General features: G+C 36.4%; 1 protein-coding gene across 2 annotated transcripts in view; it reads left to right on the forward strand.

The window, feature by feature from the left end:
- CACNA2D3 (calcium voltage-gated channel auxiliary subunit alpha2delta 3) overlaps positions 1 to 26,409 on the forward strand; it is a 378,091-nt gene that overhangs the window by 342,111 nt on the left and 9,571 nt on the right. For both annotated transcript variants that reach the window (XM_079316838.1, XM_079316837.1), the window contains 5 exons: positions 1,459 to 1,529; positions 9,891 to 9,966; positions 13,397 to 13,449; positions 14,784 to 14,839; positions 18,175 to 18,286. In XM_079316838.1, the coding sequence (XP_079172964.1) occupies positions 1,459 to 1,529; positions 9,891 to 9,966; positions 13,397 to 13,449; positions 14,784 to 14,839; positions 18,175 to 18,286 (368 nt within the window). The remainder of the gene's footprint in view (positions 1 to 1,458; positions 1,530 to 9,890; positions 9,967 to 13,396; positions 13,450 to 14,783; positions 14,840 to 18,174; positions 18,287 to 26,409) is intronic.

The following is a 26,409-nucleotide window of genomic DNA, read 5'->3' on the forward strand; positions in this document are numbered from 1 at the left end:
GGTAGAGAAGAGCCTTATCAATTCCTGATCTATCCGGGGTTCCTTTAGCACTGTTTTCTATCAGCACTCCAAACACAGCCTGAACTACTCCAAGAATCAGGTTTTTGGGGCAGAATAATTCTTCTGAATTGCAACTAAATCCTGCTGTATTAAAAAAATAATGATAACCTGGGAGTGACTACTTTGGGGGAGACCTGGCATTCACAAAGGGAGCTTTTGTGGAGAGAACTGTCACTGAAATGTCTTTATCAGACTGGTGCACAACTTGAAAAATCAGGTTTATTACTGTCTAAGGTTATATGAGGCATTTATGGTTTGGAGTTTCTTGACATTGCCTGCCTCTCCAATCGTTAGGGTAATCTTTCTTCATCAGTCAGCCAGGGCTATTGAAGCTGGTATTTTTAGTCATGTTCCTTGTGTTTCTAGGAGACTTTACATACCCATATGTTTTGGAAAATGTTCCAAGATTCCCCTGAGGGAAAAAAAAACAAAAAAAAAAAAAAAAAAAAGCAATACTTGCCTTTTAGGTGAAGGAATGCCTTTTTTAGCTAGGGCTGTAACTTTTCTGCCTGCAAACTCCCAGGTGCATACTTGAGGTCAGTTAAGTTCCTTGTAATGGAATTGGGGTTTAGTTGATACAAAACCTATGGAATCCGTGCAATCTGAGAGTGTAGTGCCCTTTCCCCCTCATAAATTGTGGGATTTCTCCCTTTAAACAATGAAGAGAAATATCCAATCCTCCAGGGAGTTGAGGCTCTAAAATAAAACAAGTCTTCCCAAGGTAGAAAAGTGCTGTACTTGCAAGATTTTCCACTGTCACATGAATGGCTGCAAATGACGGAGCTACTTCCATCCTAGGGACCAAATTCATAACAGCAATGTTTGTTTTCTCAACAGAGATTTATTTTTATTAGTCCACAAGTACTGAATAGGGACAAAATGAGTAATTCATCAAGCTGAGTGGTTTTAAGTATGAAATGACTCTGAATGGAGTTAAAATTTATTGGATTGATGAAATGTACTGTTCCAACTCCTTAAACAGGTCATACAGGAATTATAAACAATGTTTTTTAATGACTGTTTATGAAATCCTCTCACAACCTGTTTATATCTTTTTTGAGTAACATTTTAATCACAAGAGTTTGTGATCAGATTAGTATGTTTTCTTTACAAGCTTTAGGTTTGGAAGGCTTTTATTTTTGATATTAGATGTTATATAATGTACCTCAATATATTGTTTAAGCTCTCACATCTGCTCAGGGCTAATAATATAATCCCAACAACTTGCCCTGACTGGGAAGTCCTCTTCAGGTTTTATGTAGCAGCAGTCCTGAAAACCTGTCTATGTAACTCAAAGCCACTCTTGTCAGATCCTAGAATGTGCCAGTTTAAATTGCATCCAGTGTTGTTTTGCATTTACCTGCACTTTTGGTAATTCCTTGCATTTTCCCCCCGCAGACTGGTTACTTTTTTGGGGAAGTTGAAGGGGCTGTAATGAACAAGTTACTAACAATGGGCTCTTTTAAGAGGTAAGAATTAACATTTTATCTCTTAAAAAATGTTTTAACAAAAAACTTGAAGTTGTGTAAAAGAAAGCCAAGACTGGCTGTGTGGCTGGATTCTCATCTAAACTTTTCTGTACAGCCTGAGTGTAATTTGATTCCATACACATCAAATATTGAGAGTATTGGAATCAATCTACACTGAGTTTCTCATTAAAATAATGGTTTATTTTACTACAATGCTAAAACTGTGTCCCTTTCCTCTTCCCACTGGGCTTTTCAGGTGGAAAAGGGATTGGGCCACATCCACTACTGAGCAGTTTTAAACAGCTCTTAAGCAAAACACTTGTGCCAGATTATCATTTTGTCCTGTAAAAAGTTGGAGATTTCTCAAACTAGACAGTGCAAAATGCCCTGCTCTTGAAGGGAAAATATGCTGTCCCAGCAATCCATCTCCATTCACATGATAATTTACCTTTGAACGTGGTCGTGACTATTGACCTGCTCTCATTATCATGATGACATTAAAAACTAACAGTGATTTTATGTGTTGTTCTTGGAATAAATTATGCACACTGAGGGATTAAGAATAAAATTTCCCTTTAACCTGTAATTCACCACTAGAGTCTTCATGGTCTTCACGTGGTCTAAGAACTGTACTGATTTGTCCCCTTACAGCACAAGGAAACTGCATTTATACTTTTCCTTTTTATTTTCCTGTGCATTTCTAGTATGAATTAAAAGAGCTATCACTGATGCCATCCATCCCTGGGTTTAGTTGTACCACCTGTGAGGGTGTGAGCAGGTGGTTTGTGGGCTTGCTTGGTAACTCAGCTCCCCTGAAGGCAGAAGCTTTCTGTGCTGTCTCTGTGCTGAGCACCACTCCCAGCAAATGACTGACCTGAAATGTGAGGATCTAGCACCCAGTCCTAGTGTTCTGAGGGTGGCAGCTTTTTTGCATTTAGCACTACATTTTTAGCATATGCTGTAGAAGGAAGTGCAGTAATACCTGTTTATAGACTGGATGTGGCAATGAAAGGTTCTGTTTGTACAAGAGATGAAACATTTTATTTAATGCAAAGGACAAAATACAGCCAAAACTAAGGAATGATGCTTTAACTTGTCCCAGTTTCTTTTGTGTTGTCCAACAAAGCATTTCAAACAGAAAATCTGCTTGATTGACAGTGGTGGGTACCACCATTGAGAAAACAGGCATAGCTTGAGAGTTTCATCTGAAATGCAGTGGGTGGATCTTTGGACTGGACAATTATTTAGGATTTTACTGGTCTTGGACTTCATTATTAGAGATAATTAAGCCATAGGGTCAGTGCAACTGAGCTGCATACTAAGGAAAATGTGAACACAATTCAACCATGATAAACTGACCATTGCAAATCGGTTAAAGATAGGACAGAATCAAAGTGGAGCAATTGCAAGTGAGCAAATTCCTGTACAGCAGATAGCAGCGGCAAAAAAATCCCCAAACTCTCTTTGGGCTGTGTTAGATGAGGCCTTTAAATAAATTATTCCAACAGCATGAAGATGAAAACTTCACTGATTCTCATGAAAAATAGTCAGATGCATTTACAACACTTTTAAGATTATTAATTTGGGGACTGTGTTTTGCTTTTCCGAAATGCATTTATATTAAAAAAAAGGAAAGAAAGAATACTTGGTGCAGTGGCAATATCTGTCAGCAGCACCATTTCCCTGAGAGCACAACATGGGCACTGCATACATCATATTGTCATTGCTGCTCTTACCATGGAGGCAAAGCAGAGTGAGCTCTGTCCATTGCATTTCAGTCTGGTACTATCCCAAGCCTTCCCTGCAGTCTGCTTCTTACATGGCATGTGCAGCCCAGCAGGTGAACCTGATAACCCTGCCCTGCCTGAGCTGGTTGTGCCCCTATTTTGGTGAGTTTAGAAGCTCTTTGGAGCCTGATCTCCCCTGCAGAAGAGCTTGCTGACAGCTCAGCAGCCGTGTGGGTGGGAGTCCCCTGTTCCTCCAGTGCCAGCGCCTGAGTGCCAGCGTGTGCTCCCACCTCGTGATTCCTGCCAGCCCCAGCCTCTGCATCCACAAAAGCAATGAAATAACTCTTTGTTCTCCCAGCTACTGCAAATTTGGAGTGATATAGAAGTGCTTTGTAGGATTGGGATGGGAGTGCTAAACAAAAGGGGGTTGTTTGCTGCTGACTGTATTTCTTTTCAACCTGCGGCAGGATGAAATTTAATTTTTATGTTCGCTGTTTATTTTTTAAAGTGAACTTAAATACCTCCTTCCCTCCTCAATTTCTTTAAACTCAGTGCTTCTTTTGAATAATGTGTGCATATGTATGATGTATATTTTCTTAGTTTATGGAGTTTATAATTAGGGAGAAAAATTATATCAGTGCCTGCACAGCAACGTGACATGCTCTATGATTTCATTTAGCAAAATTATGTTTATCTTATGCCTTAAGTATTGCACGCAGTTAAATAATTTAAATATAATTTAAATGTATTATTAAATAGATTAGGATGTGCTTATGGAAAAGTATCTGCTTCACATAACTTAGAAAAGTTTCTTTATGGTTTTCTCAGCACTTTGTTTATATAAAAACAGTGAAAAAAAATTCAACAGCTCAAACCATGAAAATCTAAAAAACCAACACTAACATCAGGAAAATTAAGGGCTATCAAAGCAATAAGATCCCTAAAGAAATAAACATAATAAATCTGTAAGAGAAAATGAAACATCTCTTGACTTCAAAACACTTTCACCCTTTCCAGTAGGAGGAAAACTAAGCAATTCTACATGACAAATATGGAAGCAGCATCATTTCCTCTTACAGTTCTCTTTCCACCAGGCATCCTCTTACACAGAGGAATCTATGCATTGGTATTGGGTAATTTTGGTATTTGGAAATATTGTTATTTGATCAGCTTGGCAGATGTATGGCTGAAGTGGCACAGCCCTGAAATGCAGCTTTCCCAGGAGCTATGGCTCACTCTATCCAGTTTTTGTTGCTCCAAGAGCTTCTCCCAATTTTTCATGCAGTGCAGACACTTCACCTGTGCTCTCCACATGCACAGAGAGGCAGACTGTCATCTATCTGTCTTGATTTGCTTTATATGGAAAACCTTGAAAGTGTTTTGCCCCCAGGTTATGAGTTTAAAAGAAATTCAGAACTTTGTTTTTCTCCTAGAAAATAGTTTAGTAAATTCTTAAAGCCAAATCATGAGAACAGTAACTAGTTGCTTAACAACAGGACACAGTTTTCACTGAGGCAGCACAGCCTCCAAACGAAGGATATTTTTCTATTTTGGCCAGTATTTCATATCTAAGGTTTTTATTAAGATATTCTTGTTTGTTTGTTTGTTGGGTGGGTGTTTTTTTTTGTTTTTAGTGCTAAATTTACACATTTAAAATTTGTGTTTATTTTCATGTGAATTTTTACATTCATGGATGTAGCTGCCTATTAATTGGGCAAATTGTACATGTATGCTTTGGAGAAGATCAGAGGTAGACTGAAGGAACATTCCAAATTGCAGTTGCTGGACTTGGCATTGGACAAATTGTCATTACCAACAAGGTTCACTTTTTATTATGGCATTTACTAAATGTGCATCGGGTAGCTGCACACTGAAACTCCCACAATGCTGTGGGGTATATTTTCTGCTCATATTTTGTTGGTATGGTATATAAAATTAATGTCTTTAATCTGAGTTTTAGGTATTTTTCAATTTTGTCTCTGTAAATACTACCTTTAATGCAGTGTATTCATATACAGAATCAGTTTATACACTTAAGGAGAAACACAGGTATATGGGTTTCACAAATGAGTTCTCATTCCATATTCTGCAAATACAGGTTGAGTTGTAGTTTTTATACATGTTTTTCCTTAAGAACCTTGGCAGCTGGGAATAACTGAGCAATAAAAGCAAACATATGTGATGACATGTTTGTTTTGTCAAAATGCTGTAATTTAGTTCTACTCTTTCAATTGATTTTGGTGAGAGGTATTACGCTGGCAGCTTCTGGGCACTAATAATCTGTCAGTGCAGGTGTGAGAGTCAGAGCATCAACAGTCTGGGGTTTTCCTACAGTGTCCTGCTGTCTCCTCACAAAAACTTCTCTAGACTTAGAAACTGGTTGATTTTACACCATTCAACACTCTCCCTCTTTCCCCTCCTTGTGAGAATGCACATCTTCTGTCTCAGTTATGAACATCTTTCCACCACAAGCGAGCTGTAGCTGCCACTAATTTTTCCAGGCTACTGGATAAAGCATAGTGCCAATAATTAGGGCTTCTATATTATTGGCTTCCTTTGTTCAGCTCTTCAGAGCATTTTTTTCTTTTCCTGTAGACTTGACATTTACTTCCATGGTAAAAAGCTTATTATTCCTACACATTATTTGATAGCCACCAAATCTTGAACTTCTGACAAAACATTTGAAATTTTATGCACTGAGCACCTTTCAGTTACTACAATTTTCAGTGGTGGTATTTTATACTACCGAATAGAAATCTATGGATGTGATGAAAACCTGGCTGAAAGAAATAGAGAGTACATCTGCCAATATATCCTGTGCTGCTGGGTCTTGGAAGTTTAATTTTCCTGAACCAGATTCATATTCAATTGTAAGTACATTGCAAAGTAGGAGAGTGGAATTTACTGTATCAGGAAATTGACAATAAAAGGGTTTTCACTAAGATGTGTTTGGCCCCTGAAGTTACATAAACTGACAATGCGCATTTTGGTTGTGCTAAATAGCTGCTGCTGAACACAATTGCTCTGTGGATTTCAGGCATGGAAGTTGACACTGTGGTGGTGTCAGAAAGGCTCAGGAATGTTCTCTGGAGGAAGAGCAGAGCTCCCCTGGGAGGTGGTGGGCATGGCACAGAACATGGACCTGGGCACTCAGCTGGGCTTAGGAAGTTGTGTTCTGTAAGATCAGTTGGACACAGTGTGGTCAGCTGCAAACAGTTAAAGCTGAAATACCATCACTTCATGATCTGGAAGCCTTTCTTCTGCAACACTGGGTTAAGTCTTTCTGAGTGAGAAGGAAGTCTATTTTCCAAAATCTCAGAAGTAAAAATCTCTTAGCAGTAAAATAACATCCTGGAAATCACATCTGAGCAGAGGAACACTACTGTGTCTTAGACAAGTGCTTTGATTACAAATGTTCTAATACCTTTTATAAGGAATAGGGCTGGAAGGCTTTTGCTTCCTTATTACATTAATAAAAATAAAACCAAAATAACTGGATTGGTGAATGCCTGGGAACCCATATGATACCTTTCACAGTGACAGAGAATGAAGAATCAGTTCAATAAGTTGCAGTGCTCAGATTTCAGTGTGGTTATCAGCTCCATCCACTGATCTTTGAAGTGTGTTACAAAATTCTTATTTGTTTCCAAGTCTTTTAAGAATGTTTTACAGAAATACTTTCACTGGTATATTTTGCACATCCTGTGCTTTAATTGCCTAATCATCTTTAGAAACTTTGAGCTAGGTGTTGAACAGCCCACTTTGACAGTTACTGAGACAGCAATGCATTCTTTTAAACCCAAAACTCATTCCAGACTTTTGTTCAGAAAACTATGTACTTTCTAAGCATTTGCTCCTTTGGGTTTTTTTTTGTTTTATTTTTTCCTTTTTTAAAACCTGGATATATTTGCTGATTTCCCATTTTTTTTCCTAAACCAGAACCTTCACACTGGAAGATTCAAATATATTTAATCAAACTGAACTCATCTAAGTAAAATAAATATCATCCACAGATGATATCAAGCCTTTCCAAGTTCTGTACTATTCCACATGATTTTGAGGTTGCTTATTAAAACTCTTCTCTTCTGCCATCAGTTTAAAATTTTTTTTTCCCTGTTAAATGAATTGTTTTACCTACATTTATTTATTGGTTTTCTTTCTCTTAATCATATTGCAATATTAGATTGCTGAACACTCCCTACAATAAAATAAGACAATCTACAAAAAATATAACCTAGCATGCTGAGATGCAGTATTAACTATATTTCTGGTTATTTGTAGGAGTACATATTTCAGTCTTTAATACATTGTTTATCTTTGAGCATTTATAGAAACTATTGGCTCTATCAGAATGCAATAATTACATAAGAAATATAATGCATGTTCAAATGCCAAGGAGGGAAAGGCTTTTATCAATATTAAAATTGAGTTCAAATTATAATAAGTCTTTCACATGACATTATAATAGTATATATATTCTTTCTATAGTATAGAATAGTATAATAGTGCATATATATATATATATGCACTATATATTAGTATATATAAAATAGTATTATAATAGTATTTGATTAACACTACTTGGCAGAATAATGAAGTCCACTGCTGGACCATGAAGTTCTGCTGTGTGAAACTGAAAGTTGAGACATTGATTAAATTTTTAAACATGGAACAATCACCAAACTGAAAAATATATTGAAAAAACTTTTACAATTAATATAAAAATAAATAAAAAAATTTATTCTGCTTCTAAGGCTAGATATTAAATGAAGCAGGATGGCACTCTTTCATCTAAATAGAATTTCTTGATACTCTGCAGAGAGCACATTAACACCTCTAAACTGCCCTTTCCTATGCATTTATCTCTTGCCTCCATCACTGGGTGGTCCAAGTGCACACACAGCAGTGTGCTTGGATCCCGAGGAATAAAAACGTCGAGCCAACCAAGGCTGGAAAGGCTGAGCTCCAGAAATTCCTTTCCAGGGGCTGCATCCCGACCATAGTTAAGGGATGCAAAGGAAGGAAGGGCAAGGCTAGGGGAGAGGTGTATTTGTGCATGCAGAGAGGCAGCACAGCTTACACCGTGTACTGCTCTGTTTGTCTTGGCAGATCTGGGTGCGCGATCTGGCTGTGGGCGGGACTCTGCCAAGGATGGTCAGTGTTCGACTCACACCACGTTTAGGTCTCTAGTGATGCGTTTGTCTCCCTGTGCCTCTCTCTGCCAGTCCACAAAACAATGGCTTCCTAGGCATTTCTATTCTCAACATAAGGGAAAAACAATCATGTAAGCAGTATGACCATGTGCTAAATGTTTAGTTGAAGCTGCGACATCCAGTATCTTAGAGATTTTGTCTGTAAGCCAGAAAGAAAATATAGACATACTAAAGAAGCTTTTAGTGATGATTGCTGTCACAAAAATAGATCAGAAAAAAAAATGTACTCTCTACCATAATGGAATACAACATTTTATTGGTATAGGTGGCAAGGTTTCATGGCATGCAGTGCAGGATGCCTCATGGTGATGCTGAATGCATTTCATGGCCTGGTTTTGGCAGCTTCTGGGACATCCTCTCTGTAGCTGAACTTGTGTGCACTTCTTTCCTCTTCACTTAGAAGCAAGGCACACATTGCAAAACATTGAAGTCCCATCTCATACCTCTATTAACCATCTCTGTCCAGTTGTGTTCCCTTGTCCCTCTGATGATGAAAAAGTCAAATAGAAATGTTTAAATAACAACAGTGAGTTCTATATATTTACACTTGTTGCAAATTAGCAGCTAAAGATTCTTTACATCTCCTACAGATTTTAAATGTTTTGTTTATGTGGATGGATAAAGTTAATTGATTGTTCTATGGACAGACAGATTTAGAGAAATAATCACAATAATTCCATGTACTAGCTCTGAGTTATGGATTTTACATTTAGATTTCTGAAGTGTTTCAATTATGAGTAAAATTGCAAGCATAAGTAAATTTCCCTGTTTGCCATGCATCTGAGGAGGCTTCTAGCATAAGTTGATTACAGCAGGTATCTGGAATATTTTGTCTTCATGAAAAGAAGCGAAGGTAAACCCATCCTGATTCAAATATCTGTCCTGTCAATGCACTGAAATTCCACCTCTGTCTCCTTCAGAAGCAATGCCATGTTACAAAGCAGTGGTGCACTGAGATGCTGGGACTGTAGAAGAGCATTTCTGCTTTTACTGAAGTTGGAGTGGTCTGTTGTGAGAAGCCTCTCAAATGCATAGGCTCTTTCACTTGCTGGGGCTAAATGTGCTGATCTGAGTCCAGAACCAATTGTTTAAGCTTAGTGTTGGACGTGTGTTCTCCTCCTCCCCACATTGTTTATGCCATTGTGTGTTACACTCCCTGCATATCTTCCCTGGTTCCTCCCAGTTAAGCTTTTGCTTTGTTCTGTAGTCTGCTAAGATCCTTACAAAGTTTTCACAGCATTTCTTACTCTCTTTCATGTAACCTGCCTTTTAATGATCCCGTTCCCTCTCCCCCAACCCGCCTCCCACTGTTGCAATTTTTATTTTCCTGTCCACTTTGTGAGCAGAATGTTCCATATTGTCATTTTTATTCCGCTGTGTTTTCTTCTTTTAGTCAAGCAGTTTTCTGTTCTTCCCTGTAGAATTACCCTTTATGACTACCAGGCCATGTGTAGGACAAACAAAGAGAGTAGCGACAGTGCCCATAGCTTACTGGACGTAAGTACAGCGCATCTTGTGAGCACCTTTCCATGCAATCATCAGAGAAACTGCTGCAAATATCTCATGGCCATTGTAACACTGTGACTTTGATTTGGAATGCTTACAGCTCTCATGTTTATCCCAGAGCATACAAAGGGTGGCTCCTTATAGACTAATGCAAAGTGTTCAGTTTTTTTGAGTTCAGTCATTTTAATGCTGGGCTGAGGTTCTGTCAGAATGTGCTTTGCACTGTATGAATCTGCCTTCTTAGGAATTTGGAAATTTGGCAGTAGATTGTGTTTTGTCTGAGGGGTTGGAATCACATATGCCTTTCCTGTACATAAACATGTAATTCAAATTAAAAATTGAGATTTTTTTTTTTTTTTAATATGAAAGGAATGGTTTATTGACACGGCATGCAAGTCAGTGATTTTAACAATTTTGTTTTCTTCATATTTAAACATTCTTTTAAAGCAGAATTTCAAAGCATTTAAACCCTTGTGTTGCAATTTGAGTACAAACCCTGTCCTTCTGCTAGGCTTGATTAGAGACAATCTGGGACAAGGCAATCTTGCCAAGGCAACACTTCCTTATTGCTAAATCCTGTATCAGGGTAATAACCCCAAGGATGCTTTGCAACCCTGCATCTGTTTTGCTGAGTGCTACAATAATCTATCAGATCTGATCAGGTGTTAGATAGAGGTTTTGAATATTAAAAAGGAAATGTTTTCATAAATAGATGGCAGTAATAGCATGAAAAAATTCTTATTATATAAAGAGAACAGCAGCAAAACACTGGCAATTTTTACTGTCTGAAAAAGTTACCTGATAGTATTTTTAAATTCATATCTAACTAGAAAAATATAGATCTAACTAGGGAAAAAAAAAAAAAAAAACCCTTTAATGATTTTATACTTTTGGGGATGTTTTCATTTGTATATTTACACTACTCTGTTTGGCATATGCCTGGAGTTACAGTATTTATCAGTTTGTTATCCCCTAAAGTCTGAACCCAAAAAAATACCATCTTCCCATCATAAATACTAGACTGCAATGAGACCTAAACTAGAAATAGAACAGGATGCTGTGAAACATTTGTGTGAGATACCTTACAATATATTACAGCTCTTACAAAAATTTTCTATTCAAAGGTTTGGGACTTCAGTTCAGTTTGCCTAAGCACTCAGCAAGTAGAGCTGAAGCTTCATCCCTTAAAAAGTGGACTCTAATCCAAAAGATATTTTTTTAATTCAAAATTTTGTCCAGGATATCCAGGAAAAAAACCCACATCTGTTATAGGATACACTGAGACATGTTGAGGATTTTTTTTATTTAAAGACTGCCCAGCTCTTTAAGTCTCAAGTGAGTTTTGGTGATCCTAAGTATGAAAGATGAACAGAATTTTAGGTTATTATTCTCCTGTTGATTTAGTCACTTTTATCAACCATGACTATTGAGAAAGTATAAAGAGAACTTGCATTAAAGACAGGTAGGGCTTATTCCTCATTTTTGTTGTTTTTATCCCCAGTTTTTTACAAATCAGGTTACTAGGCAGTATCCAGTATAATTTCTGCTTAAGCAAAAGATTTGTTCACAAATGTTTACCCTTCCTTTTAAGAATTGTGGTTTTATAAATACAGGAATAGAGACACAGATGAGATGGCAACTCCCTAAAAAGTTCCTATTGTAAACAGCATGGACATGGAAGAGGCATCAGAGACTCCATCCCAGTCTTTTAGACTGGGGGAGTGAGATGATAAATTAGGGATGGACTAGACCTGGAAATCACCTGGTCAATTTCATTATCAGAATATTAACAGCTATCCACTTACTTTGTTATTTAGTATTTCTTTTGTTTGAATTGGTCCAAGACCTACATGATTCTCCATAGAATGACTTTTTTGCAAATGTAGCAGTCCCATGGAGCCACAGAACAAAATCATTTTGGCTCTCAATGGTGGTTTAAATATGTAGAGAGAATAAAACTCCTGCAGTTTTTGTTGCAGTTTTTGAAAGAACTGTCTGTGAGTGGAAAAGTAAAATCATATTTCATAAGAATGCATTTGTATTAATCTTATGATGTGTTTTTTCTACTGGCATTTCAAAACAAAATATTTTTTCATTTTTTGTAGACATTAGTGAATTTTTTCAGATACATTTGGGGCTTTAAAGTTGAATTAATTTCTAATAATAAAATAGTTACTAAAACACATGGTATATTTTATACTAAATAAGGATTCTTAGTAAGAAATAACAAATACATTGTTTTACACTAAATTTTGCATTATGAAAACAAAATTATACAACACATTTAATTACTTGGGCATAAAATTTCAGGTTTTCTGATTTGGAATGAAAATAAATCAGATGTCTCACAGGGCTGACATTTTCTTTTCTTTCATCTCCAGGAAAGTCTTGTTGTTCTTTATCTTTTCCTATTAAGACAGGGTTTTACAGGTGACAGTCTTTCCTGTCTCAGACATTGTACATCCTGCTGGGTTGTGATCTCAGCCTTCCATGGCACTGACTGAGTTCTTTGGGTCTGAGAGTCCTCAGCCCTGCACAGAAACTTTTTCTGTGGCCCCTGAAAATTTTAGATGTCCTGTTATTCCCCAACAGTACAACTTCAGTGAGTGCTGATTTGGGGTGGTTGGGCATGATTTTAGATATCTGAGGAGTTCTGTCATTATGATTTCTATTTGTTAAAATACTCTGTTTGTATCTAAAAGAGTCTGCAGAATTTTATGCAGCTAGGACATCCTAATAAAGATGAGGGAGACAAGGAGAAATTCCAGATTTCTGGAAGCTGACTTTTCTGCCTGACTTCCTTTCATGAAAGATTAATACTGTTATTAGTCTTTTCAAAAATGAAACATTCAGAATGTATTAGAAGTACTGTAAACAGAGGATTTTCAAAGGATTTGCTGTATTTGTTATGATGCAGAAAAACAGAGGGAGGAGGGAAACAACTTCTTAAAGTGCTTACAACTGGCCTGTGAAATGACACAGATAAACATTTAGGTAAATTCAGACTTCAGAAGCTTTTCTGAGCCTATTGAGGCTGAGGTGATGAATAGAGATTTGCATTATAGAGATGCAAGCCTGTGAATTGCAGCCCAAGAAAAGCTGACATTATCCATCTGAGCTGTTCCTCCAGCAATAGCCTGGGAAATAGGAACCCCTAGAGGTTAAAGATTTAAGAATCATTTGCAAAACCTTTCCTTTTCCCACTGATAATCGGTGTATGACCAAGCATGATAAAAAGGAAATTTCATTGCTATACATTTTAATAATCAGTATAATAATATTTCATGATCATTAAAAGGGGGGGGGGGTTATGCTGCACATGCTTTTGAATATCCAAAGCATTGTTTTTACATGAACAAATCAGTTAAGATTTAAATGCTGCATGTTTTGCCTTTTTATTAAATGAGTTGCTTCTCTTCAGCCTTATAATGCCTTCTTTGCTGCAGTAAAGTGGATTATGACTGAACTTGTCTTGTAAGTAGATTTCATCAAGAATGTAACAAATATTTCTATGAATTACTAAATAATTGTAGCTTTGAATATTAGTATTTCTACCTTTTGCATTTTACATACATTGTGCTGCTTTTCTTACATGATTTTAAATGTAGTAATATTTGTTCATTTTTTTTTTCCAATTCTGCATTTCAAAAATCAGATAAAATTTTGGCTCTATAACTGCAGTTTCACTTTTATTGCATTCAGGATCTTCACTTATATCTGCATGTCTTTGTTTAGCAGATCACAATACACAACCCAAATTTTTTCTGTGGTTCCTGTTAAATTTTAGATACATGACTGTCTGTTTGTGATGCTGCTTGGGTGGGCTGTTGTCAGAAGAGAATATTGTTACCCTGACTCACTGTATTGTTTGTCACTCCATAAAATTCTGTAAGATGGACCCATTACAGTGCCAGATAAGGTGTACTTAGATGTTGCTGAATTTTCTATCTTGATTAATTCTTCTAAAATTCCTAGTTAATTCATATGATCGTTATCTTTAAGGTGCCTAAGAAATAGCAATATCATATGGAGAAGAGGAAACCTTAAAATGTGTCATGTTGTTATATGATTTATTTTTCTTCTTATCTGAAAGCAGAGCTGCAGATATGACTGAATTTTGTCTTTACTGACATAGAACTGATTTTTTTCTTGTAGTCATTTTGTTTAATTGTAAATTGTATGAACTTTATTGGAAGTTCAGAGTAAAAGCTGAGGAGAATTAATTGAATGGCTGCTGCCAGAGGGCAGAGATTGAGCTGAAATGCAGCTTTCTAAGTGAATATAAGGGAAAGAAATTATATTAAAATGTGTTAAATGATGCTACATATCACAGCTTTGAAAATGTTAAAAAGCTTTCTATATTTATAAATATTGTAGATTCATGGGCATATGATGAACTGGATGTTGGTTTCACATTCTTTACTTTTCCAACTTATTGACTGACTCTTTTCAATCCTTTCTTCAAATAAATCATAATGTGTTTTAGTTCTTTACAATTTAGTTAGAGTTGATTAGACAGTGGTTAATCTTTTCTGTTTTAATAAATATTTTAAATTAAAAATGGGTAAATCTATGATTTATTGATGGGGTTAATTTCATAAAAAGTTTCCAGTAGTAAAAACTCTGAAAAAACAGTAAAAAGTATGAGAATAGCAGTAGTTGCTAATCCCAGAGTTATACCAGTAACTTGAATTTCACTTCTGTGTTAGCTTTTATTTAAAATAGGATTAACATCATCAAGGTACTGCCAGTTTAGTGTTTTGAAAACATTCTGTGGGGTAATGTGAAAACTCTAATAATTTCTCCAGGTTCCTGGTGGAATTTAATCTATGCAGTTGGTGGCACTCTGATCTAACAGCTAAAGGTAAGTGTGATTTTTTTTTCCTGGCATAATGGCAGAAATGCCTAGAGTAAATTGGACTTTTGAAATGCAGATGTGTGTGCACTGTTTTAGATTAAATAATAAACATCTGATAATAGTTTTCCTCCTATTCCAGCATCCTCTTCTTTGTTAATGTTTCCTAAAACACAAGATTATTAAGATCTTCTATGAATAACAACTAAGTGCTTGTGTGCACTCTAGGAACACAGTATAGAAAAGTTAAAATAGTAGATAATGATTAAATATGTTTTTTAAAAACATTCTCTTCATTCCAAAACAATCTTTGTGAATAAAGCAATTACACTGACCTTTTTTAGTTACACAACATTTTTTTTTCTAGAGCTACCATAAAGTGTAGAGTTATTGTGCTGATAAATGCCACTTCAAAAAAAGTGTACAGAAATATGACCATCTCTATTATTTCATAAAAAATAGTTTTTAAGGCTTAAGATAGTAGGTTTTATGCTAAAACGGCTGATGTTTATTTTTTATAGTTCCATTTAAAATAGACATTTAAATGTTTTAAAATTCAATTTACTCAAAATATTTTTTTAAATGCAGAAGCTTCATTTGAAATGTAATAGTTCCACTAAGAATGGGAAGTTTTCAGTGTAAGCTGTCTTTTTATATTTTAACAGACTCTTTATGGCATTCTCAGAAGTGTTACTCAGAAGTAAAGGGCCACTTTACAAGAGCAGTGCTCTTCAAGTGACAACTTAATAGGCAAATTGTGCTGTGTGTCATTGGCCAGTGTAAGGATTTAAACTGAATTATTCAGCTTCATATTTGCACATTTCTTAGTAAAGCAGGGGATAACAATGCTGCTTTAGGCTTCATTTAATATTTGCATCATCTGGATACTAGGCTGTCTTTATGCCAAAATAATATCCTGTCTGAAGCTAAAATATCAGTTAGGCCCCTAAAAACCAAGCCCAACAGATCAGTGATTTCCCTAAGCATGAAGAGACCCATCCCTAACACTGAGGCAGTGAAGGACAGTCAGGTTTGCTGTGCTAGACCCAGAAAATGCAAAACTGTTCCTTGAGGGATGGCAGCTGTGTCTGTCCTAGTCCTTGGTATTTGCAAAGCAGCCAGTGTAGGAAATAAATATTTTTTTTTAAGTGTACTGTACAAATATGACTTAATATATCTTGACATGAAACATCCAGTGGCACTTGCATTGTCTGCCAGAGAAAATATCTTTCAAACACAACATCTCTCTTCATCTCATGAAAATGAATGTCTGATTTGTGTTTTGAGAGTTCACTCATGACAGAAGAGACAATTATAACTTGCAAACTTCTTCCTTTTATTGAAAACAAAACTATCAGTGCAGCACTCTGATGGACCAGTATTATTGAGAAATTTCCATCCATGTTTTAGTTGACAGTGAAGTTTTAATTTCACAAGTCACTTGCTCCATTTCTTTTAAGAGTTAAGAGTATTGGAAATAGCCCCTCATCACACTCATTAGAATGTCAATACTTTTAGGTATTGAAATATCTAAATTTTAGGGTAGTGCTTGCCCAGCTCATATCTGGTTAGGTAGCATGGGATGGTTGTTTGGAAGCAGCATATTTTAGGAAATAAAAGCTGAAGATATTTCACCAGACAGCAGGAGAGGAAAGCACATGCTTAGGTATGTACTGTAAGTGCTATGTTACAACTAACAGTTGTAATATTTATGACTGCACTTCATGAAATTAAAATTAATAATCTTGCACATTTATTTTTTAGTTAACAATGCTTAACAAAGCTCAGGAAAAAAGTCATTTCCTTGAGTGGAGAAATTGCTTCCCACTGAAATTGTGACATTAATAGAATGTGATATGCTATGAGGATGCTGGAGGTCCACACACACCTGCCCATTTGCCAAACCCAACTATGGGAAATACTTCTGCACAAGATCTTGTATTTGCAATCACATTTGTAAATGAGAGAGAAGAAAACCTAAACCTTGGACCAACTCCATCATCTTCTGGACTCAGTGAGGTGCAGGAAATATGAGACCAATGAATCTTTGTCAGCCTCCTTGTTACACAAGCCACATGTTGATACAGGTGAGGGTAGACTCAAAACACAGGTGATAAACTCCAGTCATTCTTGACAACAGATAAAGAGAGCAGAAGAGAAAGGGAAGAGATGCAGTAGAGCTAGTAGGACAATTTTCTAAAAAATACTGAACTATTAAATATGTCACAACCATAGTGAAAACATCAGAAATAACAAAAATTTTCTGACCAGCTTTAGTACCTCCTTTGAGATCTGTGTGTTTGGTGGAATATATATATATATATTTAAATTATGTACCAGAACTGTGAACAGTTCTTCAGAAATGCATGTCCTGGTGTGATTGGAAATGCAGATGTGGTGGCTCCCCTGGCACTGCTCACTGAAATAGATCATCTCCAGGGGAAGGTCTGTCCAGCCCACGAGCCTGTTCAGTGTAACCTATTTTTGTCATATCTCATCTTGTTTTCTCACTTAGCAATTAGTTTAAGATAGGGTTAACATTTGTGCTGATGTGCAAAGTGTATCTCTGTGTTTAGGAAGAATGAAGGGGTGGGGAGGGAAAAGAAAAGGAATGAGGGAGAAGCACTGTGTGACATTCTGGAGTGTGAGAGTCAGAAGAGCTGCTGTCCTGTAGCTTGACCTTGAACCAGTCCCACTGCTTCCTGCTAACTCAGCTTCCCAATCTTTAAGATGGAAATAGTGACCCTTTTTCCTTGCATTGCAAGGACTTCAGATTAAAGGTACTATGGAGTCTTAGTTATTACTATTTTGGGAAGCAGATAACAAGCACTCCTGTTGTGTAAAGTAACTCTTCTGCCTCTCCCACCCACTGAGTTATTTTAACTGATAAAACCCTCCAAAGTTTCCCAAGCTGCAATATAAAATAGATGTTTTGGCTTCAGTAAAATATACCACAGTTTACATATCAAATAAATGTAAACTCCCATGAATAAAGGTTAGTGATGCACAGCACCACTGAAATAAAAATGACAGTCTTGGATCTACCCAGAAAGAATAAAAACTCGTTCATAAATGTAAAGTAGGTTGGCAATGGCTAAACCATTAATAACTACTTTAACAGCGATGTCTTGCAAAATTACATTCCACGGATAAAGTTTTTTTTTTTCTAATTTAATTGAAAAAATAGTGTTATGCACTGCCTAGGAAATCTCACAGGGTGGCAGAAGCTGAGTAACATTTCCATTCTGAGCGAGCCCTGCAGTGCAGCATCTCATGTCGTTCACAATCCCGTGTGCTGTTCCTCTCATGTTCACATCAAGATGTTTTTTTTCCTGTGCCTATAGCGCAGAGGTTGAAACAAACCCTAGAGCCCTGTGATACTGAGTATCCAGCCTTTGTTTCCGAGCGCACTATAAAGGAGACCACGGGGAATATTGCTTGCGATGACTGTTTCAAGTAAGCCCTTTCAATATTGTTTTTTTTTTTTTTTTTAATATAAACTGTTTGTGACAAAGCAATAAAACTGAATTATTCAAGGCTGTGGTGAAGAACGTGCAAGTCTGTTGTGTTTTATCCTGTGTACTGACCCCTGTCAAGGTGTCATTTCTCCTGTTACAGGGGTCACTTAAAAGTTTGATGGTCTTAAATTAAAGCCATGCTGATTATTTCCTACAAAAAAAAAAAAAAAAAAAAAAAAAAAAAAAAAAAGTAAAAGCAGTAGAGGCTTATGTTAATTTCAAAATGTGAATGTTTTAATACTTTTCCTAAATGCAGGCAGCATTCTAAGGGCATTGGCTGTAAGATTTGGATTCAAAAGGTAAGTGCTCTCCAGTCTCCTGTCCAGGAGTGAAGCCCTGCTGGATAGGTTAGGAATTCCCTTGTGGTACAGTGAGATCTGGTTCTTTTACTGGAATGCCAGATTTTCCTTCTTGGAACTGTTAGTCTGAAAGAGTGGGAGACGATTAAATCTATTCTGCAAACTTCCAGTGCTGGGAAGCTGAGTTAATAATAACAAATCTCACATGACTGCTATAATGTCATTTCTACCAGTGCTGCTGTAAACTTGTCCCTTATTGAACTGAAAGAAGAGGAAGACTTCAGCCCAGCTTTCCTCTTTCACACTGAAAATGAATTTTCTCTGCATTTAGTGTCCATGTGCTGTGACATTTTGGCTGTAGTTCTGGTACATTTTACTTGTGGAATTGCATAGGTATAGCTTATGCAAATTTCTGCACTTTGATAAGTCTCTTAATTGGGTTTCCTTTATGCTGAGAGGTTGTCATCACCAGGGAGATTAGTATTTGCAGTAATAATTTGTCCATCAATATAAATGTCAGGAGGAATTTGTAAGTTAAACAAAAATTGTTACAGCTCTTCCTTTCCAGGCTAAATCAGTATGCAATTAGCAAATAAAGGTGAAAACTTTGCTTTGAAGTCTATAGGTGCTTCTGGACTTACTCCTAAATTTTCTTGATATTTTCATTACTTTAAAACAGGAAATAGGAGTAAGTACACTGGAGATAAATTTTAAGTGCTAATATTCACTTTTCATTTAGTACTGACCAACTTTTAAGTAGAAGGAAATTGTTAATGTCTAGTATGAATAATTGGTTTTGTATGGCTTTGTGGAATAGAAGTATGAGAGTGCTTTGTAAATTGATGCTCTGGAACCTTTTAAGTGCAACAAAAGGTCCCCCTGCCTGAAAAGTACAAACTCAACAAAATCAAGCCGTGATTTTTCCACTTGACATATCAAATACAATGAAGGTTACACTGCTGTGGGTGCTTTGTGCCAGCATTGTAGAATTTAAGCAGCCTTATTTTGTGATAATTTAACAGAAGGTTATTGAGAAGTTGTGCAACAAATTACCATCCTGGAGGTGCTCCCAGGCAGGTTGGATGGGGTTTTCAGCACCCTGGTCTGGTGGAAGGTGTCCCTGCCATGGCAGGGGGGCTGGAACCAGATGGTTGTAGGGTCCCTTCAAACCCTAACCATTGTAAGATTCTGTTTAAATATTGCAAACAGACATGATTCCATGCAAAGAAGATTAATTTAACAGAACTAGGTTTTCTCAGAGGAATACAGATTTTAGTCTGTGTTTCTAGGTAACTTCAGGTCAAAGGAAATAAGTTTCAAAAATAATACAATTCTGCAATACTTGGAAAGCACCAAGTTGGAAACTGAGTTTAGTGAAAATTATAGTATTTCAAAAATAATGCACTAAGATCTTTTTCATAGAAAAACATTTTGTGTTCCACAGTGGAAAAAAAAATAAAAGAAAACCCTGTAAGTTGCAAACTGATCTCAAGGCACCCATTATTTTTCTCCACAAGCAACGGCAAAACCTAAAGAAATAATCCAGAAGAACTATTAGATTCTCATGGGAAAGTTGTTCGTTATATCGTTTACCCACTGTCATTAACAATCTACAAATTGCATCTAAGATTGCAGACTGCATTGGATTCCAAATATTTTTGTTATAACCCAGGACACTTTGCCACAGAACAGTTAAGGAATTTGACCCAAAGTCCTTTGTAGACCTACATCTTCTGACCCAGTTTTCTGTTTCATTGCTTCTATACCAATAAATATTTTTACAAGCAAGTGTATTGCTTAATATTTGTAATTTAAGAATGATGGGTTCAATCAGTCAGAATTTAGATTCAATCTTTTACACAGAAAGTCTGGAGCTGACACTGTGTCCAGTGTTTAACCTGTGAACATCACTTTGAACCAGTGAAATTATTTTCTTAGTCCTCCTTGGATCATGTTATAGCCTAATCTGTGACATATAATTGCAAATATGTATTGCAAATAGAAGAAGATAATTGTAAATATTTACCTGATTATGCACCCCTTGGAATACTGAAAAACTATTTGAAAGACACTAGAAAAGTCAGTATATTGGGAACAAGTCTGCAAATAAAAGTTGTGCAAATATTCTCCTTTAAGCAACTTTGTGTCAAAAGATACCCCAGTCCCTGGCTTTTGTTCCTGCAGTGTCAGTCACTACTATAGACCCCTTGTCTGAAAAGAAGACTAAAAACAGTCTCTTAGTAGAAGTAAAAATGATGACTGATGTTAATTGAAACCATATAATGTTACTTAGATAAGACATTTTGGGGCACAAATACTGTGGTTCTGCTAACAAAGTCACAGTCAGCCAGCAAGGTCACAGGGTGAGGGCAGAGGCTCAATTTTATTCTGTCCTGGCTGTGCTGTTACTGATCTTGTAGAAAAACTCTGCCCATGCAAAGAGGGACAGCTACCAACTACAGTGATGAAAATTCATGAACATTCTCCAAAATCGTAAAATTTCTCATGGGTACTTGGATTTAAATTGAAGTATCCTAAAATAAATCACACAGTAGAAAGGACTACCTGCTTTTTTTTAATAGCTGGCTCATGTTTTCAGCCATCTCTGGGAACTCATGGACACCTATGCACTTAAGCAGGTTTGAGTCAGGCACTAAATATATACAGACCTATAAAATGCACTCCCTATATGTAAACTTATCTCTTACAAGCAAACTTCTTTGGGATAAATTGCAACGTTTAAAAACAATTTTCAAAAATATAGGTTTTATTAAGAAAGCAGGAGCCTAAAAGAAAATAAGAATTAACATAAGAATGTCATTAGGGTCAGGGTTTGGCTGTCCCACCCCATAATTTGTTGTTATTCAATATCCCAATGATTATTAAATTAATCTGTTATTTAAATAGCAATCAAAAACAAGTCAACCCACATTTTCTAAGCACTGTCAACAAGAGAGAAAAACTGGAATTTTTTTAAAAATCTGAGATGGTTTCATATTTTCCAGTAAGCTATTCCCTTTTACAAAAAAAAAAAAAAAAAAAACCAAACTAAAAAAACAAAAAAAAACCCTAAAAAACAAATAAACCCCATCATAGACTGTTCTATCACAGCCTCAATGTTAAAAGCAATTAATTGCAAAGAGAATTTTTTTTTATCAGTCTCAACTGGCACTCTTTTGTGGAGTCAGAGCTGCACTAATGACACATGCTTGGTATGGGATTGAAAGGTGTTGTGCTGCTCAGGGATGAGTTTCTGATTAGACACCAAGCTTGAAGTTTTAGACTATATAAATGTCCCAGTGCTGCTTGTAGTTTTATGAAGTATTGCCCCAATACTTTAGCCAGTTTTAAGTATAAGTATGTTAAGCAATGTTCTTCAGCAATGCTCACTGGGTACCTCACCAGTTCTTGCCTTCTGGGAATCTCATCACAACAAATTTTAGTTGCACTAAAAGTGTCTAAGAAAAGCATCCTTAGAATGTCAAAGTTGTTATAAATTAGAAAGGATGATGGCTGTTAAGATATTTGATCATAAAATTTTTGCTAGTCTTTTTAGTATATCCTCCCATTTCTTTGTAGAAAAAATGATTTTGTCTAATTGCAAATCTCATTTATGCATGAAAATTCAAATCTTTTCATCAAGCTTCATTTAGGAAAATACCATTAATTTTAGCTATACCTGCTGTGAAGGTGAGTGTGGCTATTTAGGCATCTGACTATTTATACTTTAGGCATATATGTTAAAATTTCAAAGTTGCAATGGAGCCAACTGAGTATATAGTTGCCAAATTTGTGTGTTCACTATAAAAACTGTGGGTATACAGATTAGGCAGTAGTTGCACAGTCAAATGCTTAAAAATTTGCCCTTTTAACCTCTCCTGTTCATGTGTGATGACATATTGGACTTGGATGAAGATCAAAAATCCGGCCTTAGTTCCAAAAAAATTCCCCTTCTCTTTTAATTGCAGCACTCATGGGTCTACAAGGTCAATACCAAAACCCCAAAGAAACTGTTTTGTTTCCAGTTGATCCTTTGTTCACAATCTTAAGACACAAAGAGGAAAGTAAATATAAGAAAGCCATATTGTCACTAGGGAGGCAAGGAAGTGTTTAGGTACAATCATCCTAACCCTGGGAAAGATTTATGCATGTTTTATTTATGCCAGATATGAAAGATTAATGTGTTTACTTTACCTTGTTGGGCATCACATGTAAGTTGCCTGTAAAAATGTATAGGAGCTATTTATTTAAACAAACACTGTCCCATGTATCACCTATTGGTCCCAATAGAGTGTTAGTAAGCAGACATTTAGTTAACAAGGAAAATCATCAATAAACCAAATTGCTTCTCTTGCCTTCTCATAGAATGGGCATTGAATGCTGTTCATTGTCAATAAAAGAGGTAAATGGCAATGGAAGTGTAGCTCAGGAAGGTACTGAACCCTTCATGTGGATTTATAATGGCAAATTTCAGACTCGTCCACTAAATGCACAGATTTGGCAGTAACAGATAAATAACAACACAAATTAGATGCAGACTGCTCAGGGCATGAGTATATTAGTGTCAGGAGCAGTGAAATCTGCAGACATTAAAATGGTAATGGTTTTTAAAACCCACTTAATCTCGAGACATACCACCATTTGCTGAAATATTTCCGCATTTCTTCCTCAGTAGATGCTTGCCAAACTGCTGTACTTGATCATGTTTAAAATGTGAAGATAAATACACAGTTCAATTTCCCATGAAATAAATAATAATTTGCCTTTTCAGATGTAGTTAGTTTACTTCTAAACAAACCAGCTTGCCACATAAACCAGCCAAAGCATCAGGGGCAAATTCCTTCTCTTTCGTAGTGATGTGTGTGAGAACATCCCTGTGTCTGTCCTGGAGCTGTAAGGGCAGCAATCTTAGTCAGTCTTCTAAAAGACATTTTGGATTGTATTATTTTTTATTCTATTGACCCTTTATAATCCTGAGGGAATGCTGTCTCTGTTTCCCCACCCTTTGCTCCTTTTGTTTTTGCACTTTTCCAGCAGCCGTGCCCGGTACCCACAGGACAATGTGCACGGGAATGGGTTTGACAAAACCATGGGTTTTGTGCCCCTGTTGGGTCACAGGTGTGCTGCAGTCTGCACAGGACTGGTCTTTACAATGCTGAACAGACCTTGATTTCTGAGAGATTGCTTAGATGTGCATGGAGCTAAAGGAATATTTTCAAAGGAGACTTAATTTTGCGTGCCTCAGTCGTTCATTGTTGAAGTCTCAAGGATCACAGTCTGAGCATATGGAATTATCTTGCATCTCTCTTTTGAAAATCAGATCTTCCAGACTTGCAGAATACTTATGGCTGTTAAAAAGTCTTTAAATCTGAGGCAACAGTAGCATTTCAAGAAACTTATTTTAGCCAAACCCCCAAAACTCTAGAAGATCCAAAAATATTTTTTCCTTGTTCTTTCCTAGTAAAAAGTATCAAATTATGCAATTTAAACTGCTAGAATTGTTTATTAAAGGTCTTTATACTTAGCTTAAAATGTTATATTGTGTGTTACCCACACTTCTCCACTTGCAGGCTGAGTAACTTTCTCTTCACTTCAAAGGCACCAGTGATTATAATGTTTGACATGCAGGTGTAATTTAAAGTCACTGTATGGGCAATTTAACTCTACCCTTTGATAATGTATATTTTGAATGTCCAGTTCAGGAAACACTGTAAATTACTATTTTCATTTAAGAAAAAAGGTATATAAAATAATAGGGCAAGACATATCTAAGTTACAGGCAGGTCTGTGCCTGCCACTCATCAGTTTAACAATCCCTTGGGCAGTTTTCAAGGCTGGAGAATTTCTGTTTGCTTGAAGACTTTGTGTTTTTCTTTTTTTGTTTCAGACATTTTAGTATGCTTGTTGAATTCTGGAGCATTTTAGTTTTCTACACACTGTCTCCCTCTATAAGCACCTTAAAATCTTGGAATTTTAGCAAAAATGCAATTTAGCTATCAGGTTTTTTCTCACCAGTAGGACAAGATGTGCACTTTCTCTTAACTCCCCACTTCCAATAAAACATCTGCAGGGGAATGTGATGAACTGCACCCATTTCAGTCTTAATAGTTAAAGTCAGTACTCCATTAAAATAGAAATCATAATCTACTTAATAGTAAGCCTAATTTTACATTTTGAACAGGCATTAATAAATATTAATGAAATGATAGGTAGTAGCTGGTGCAATGAAAGGATGCTTTGTAATGACAAGAGATTTTAAAAGTTGTATGTATGCCATAATATATAGAGCTGAGTAGCAGTATATATTATTTTTATTAACAACAGCTTGGGATAGGCAAAATGATTGAAATTGAGAAATGTTGCAATGAATTCTTAAAGCTGGGCACACTTGTGAAGAATTGCTAACACTAGAACATTAATTTTAGTTTGTAACATTCATATTATAGGCAATGCAAACAATGCAAACATGGCTTAGACATCACTACACAGAGCACTTTCCTTTCTAAAGGGTTTGGGAGAGCTTAATGGATATTTTAAAATCTTTAACTTAGAGAAACAATATGAATCTTAAGATTTGAGAGCCATGCAAGGGGCATTTGTATATTTGTAAAACAATACAGGGTTTTAGCTGGGTATGGAAATGATGGCATGTAATGTGCTTAAGTCTTTCAGATGTGGCCTTCTCAATCATTGCTAAAGTTTATGGTTATAAAAATAAATCAACATCCTTGCTAAGCATACTGTGGGCACATCCACTGAGCAGTTTAGCTCCAGAATTCATTCATCTTTTAATGTGGATCTCCTGGTCATTTCTGCTTTTCATACTTCAGTTTTTGTTGTGCAGCTCCTTGCTAGAGTCATATTGGAGATGAGACTTGACCTAAAGTTGTGGAAAAGAGTAGTTACCAATTCTTGCAATTCAAAAGTTACTTTTCCAATGTCATATGATATCTGTGAGCCTTCCTAAACCAGAATTTATCAACTTGCTTTTTAATCTTAAAGCTATGTTTAGAACCTAGCTTAGAAATCATATAGTATTTTAAAAAACACAATCTGAGATGTCTGTCAATACAAACCACAACTGCTTGTGTAGAGCTAAAGAACTCTGCTATAAACACATATTTGCTAACATGCTGTAGTGGAACTGCATTTTTCAGCCTGGATATCTTCTCTGACTCTCTGTTGTGGTCTTGTTAACCAGGTGTCAAATAAACAGTCCTCAGGAGCCCTCTGATATGATTTGCTCTATGCTTGTTACTCTGTCTCCTCTGTTGGTCACTCTGAGATAGAGCCAGGTGCCCACCCTGCTTGTGGAGACCCATGTATGTCTCAGCCTGGGTTTTTTCAGGGGTATGAATGCTGGCAAATATTAAAAGCTTGTGCGATTTTCGGTCTTGATTTCTTTGAAAAAAAATTCCAGTTCATTTTAAACCTGGAGGTCTGAAACTCTCCATTATATCTCATATGGAAAGGGTGGCTGCACTAGAAAGGTTACAAATAGTCCAATGCCTATTGCACTAAGGATCTTCCGTCATCCTAAAGGCTCTACACTAAATTTTTGGATGTTTGCAGCCCTCCTAATGTGCAGTTGGTCAAGTACCTTGTCTGAGCATCAGTTATTTGATAATCCCCTCCTGGTGGGGAGTGAGTGAGGATGGGCAGTTCTGGGGGATCCTGGCTGAAGCAGAGGCTTTCCAGCAATGGCCCAGCTCTGGGGGGCTCTGAGCATCCAACAGGCACAGAATAGTGAGGATGACACTGC

The sequence above is a fragment of the Erithacus rubecula genome (assembly GCF_903797595.1).
Source record: "Erithacus rubecula genome assembly, chromosome: 13".
In the NCBI taxonomy this organism is placed as follows: Eukaryota; Metazoa; Chordata; class Aves; order Passeriformes; family Muscicapidae; genus Erithacus; species Erithacus rubecula.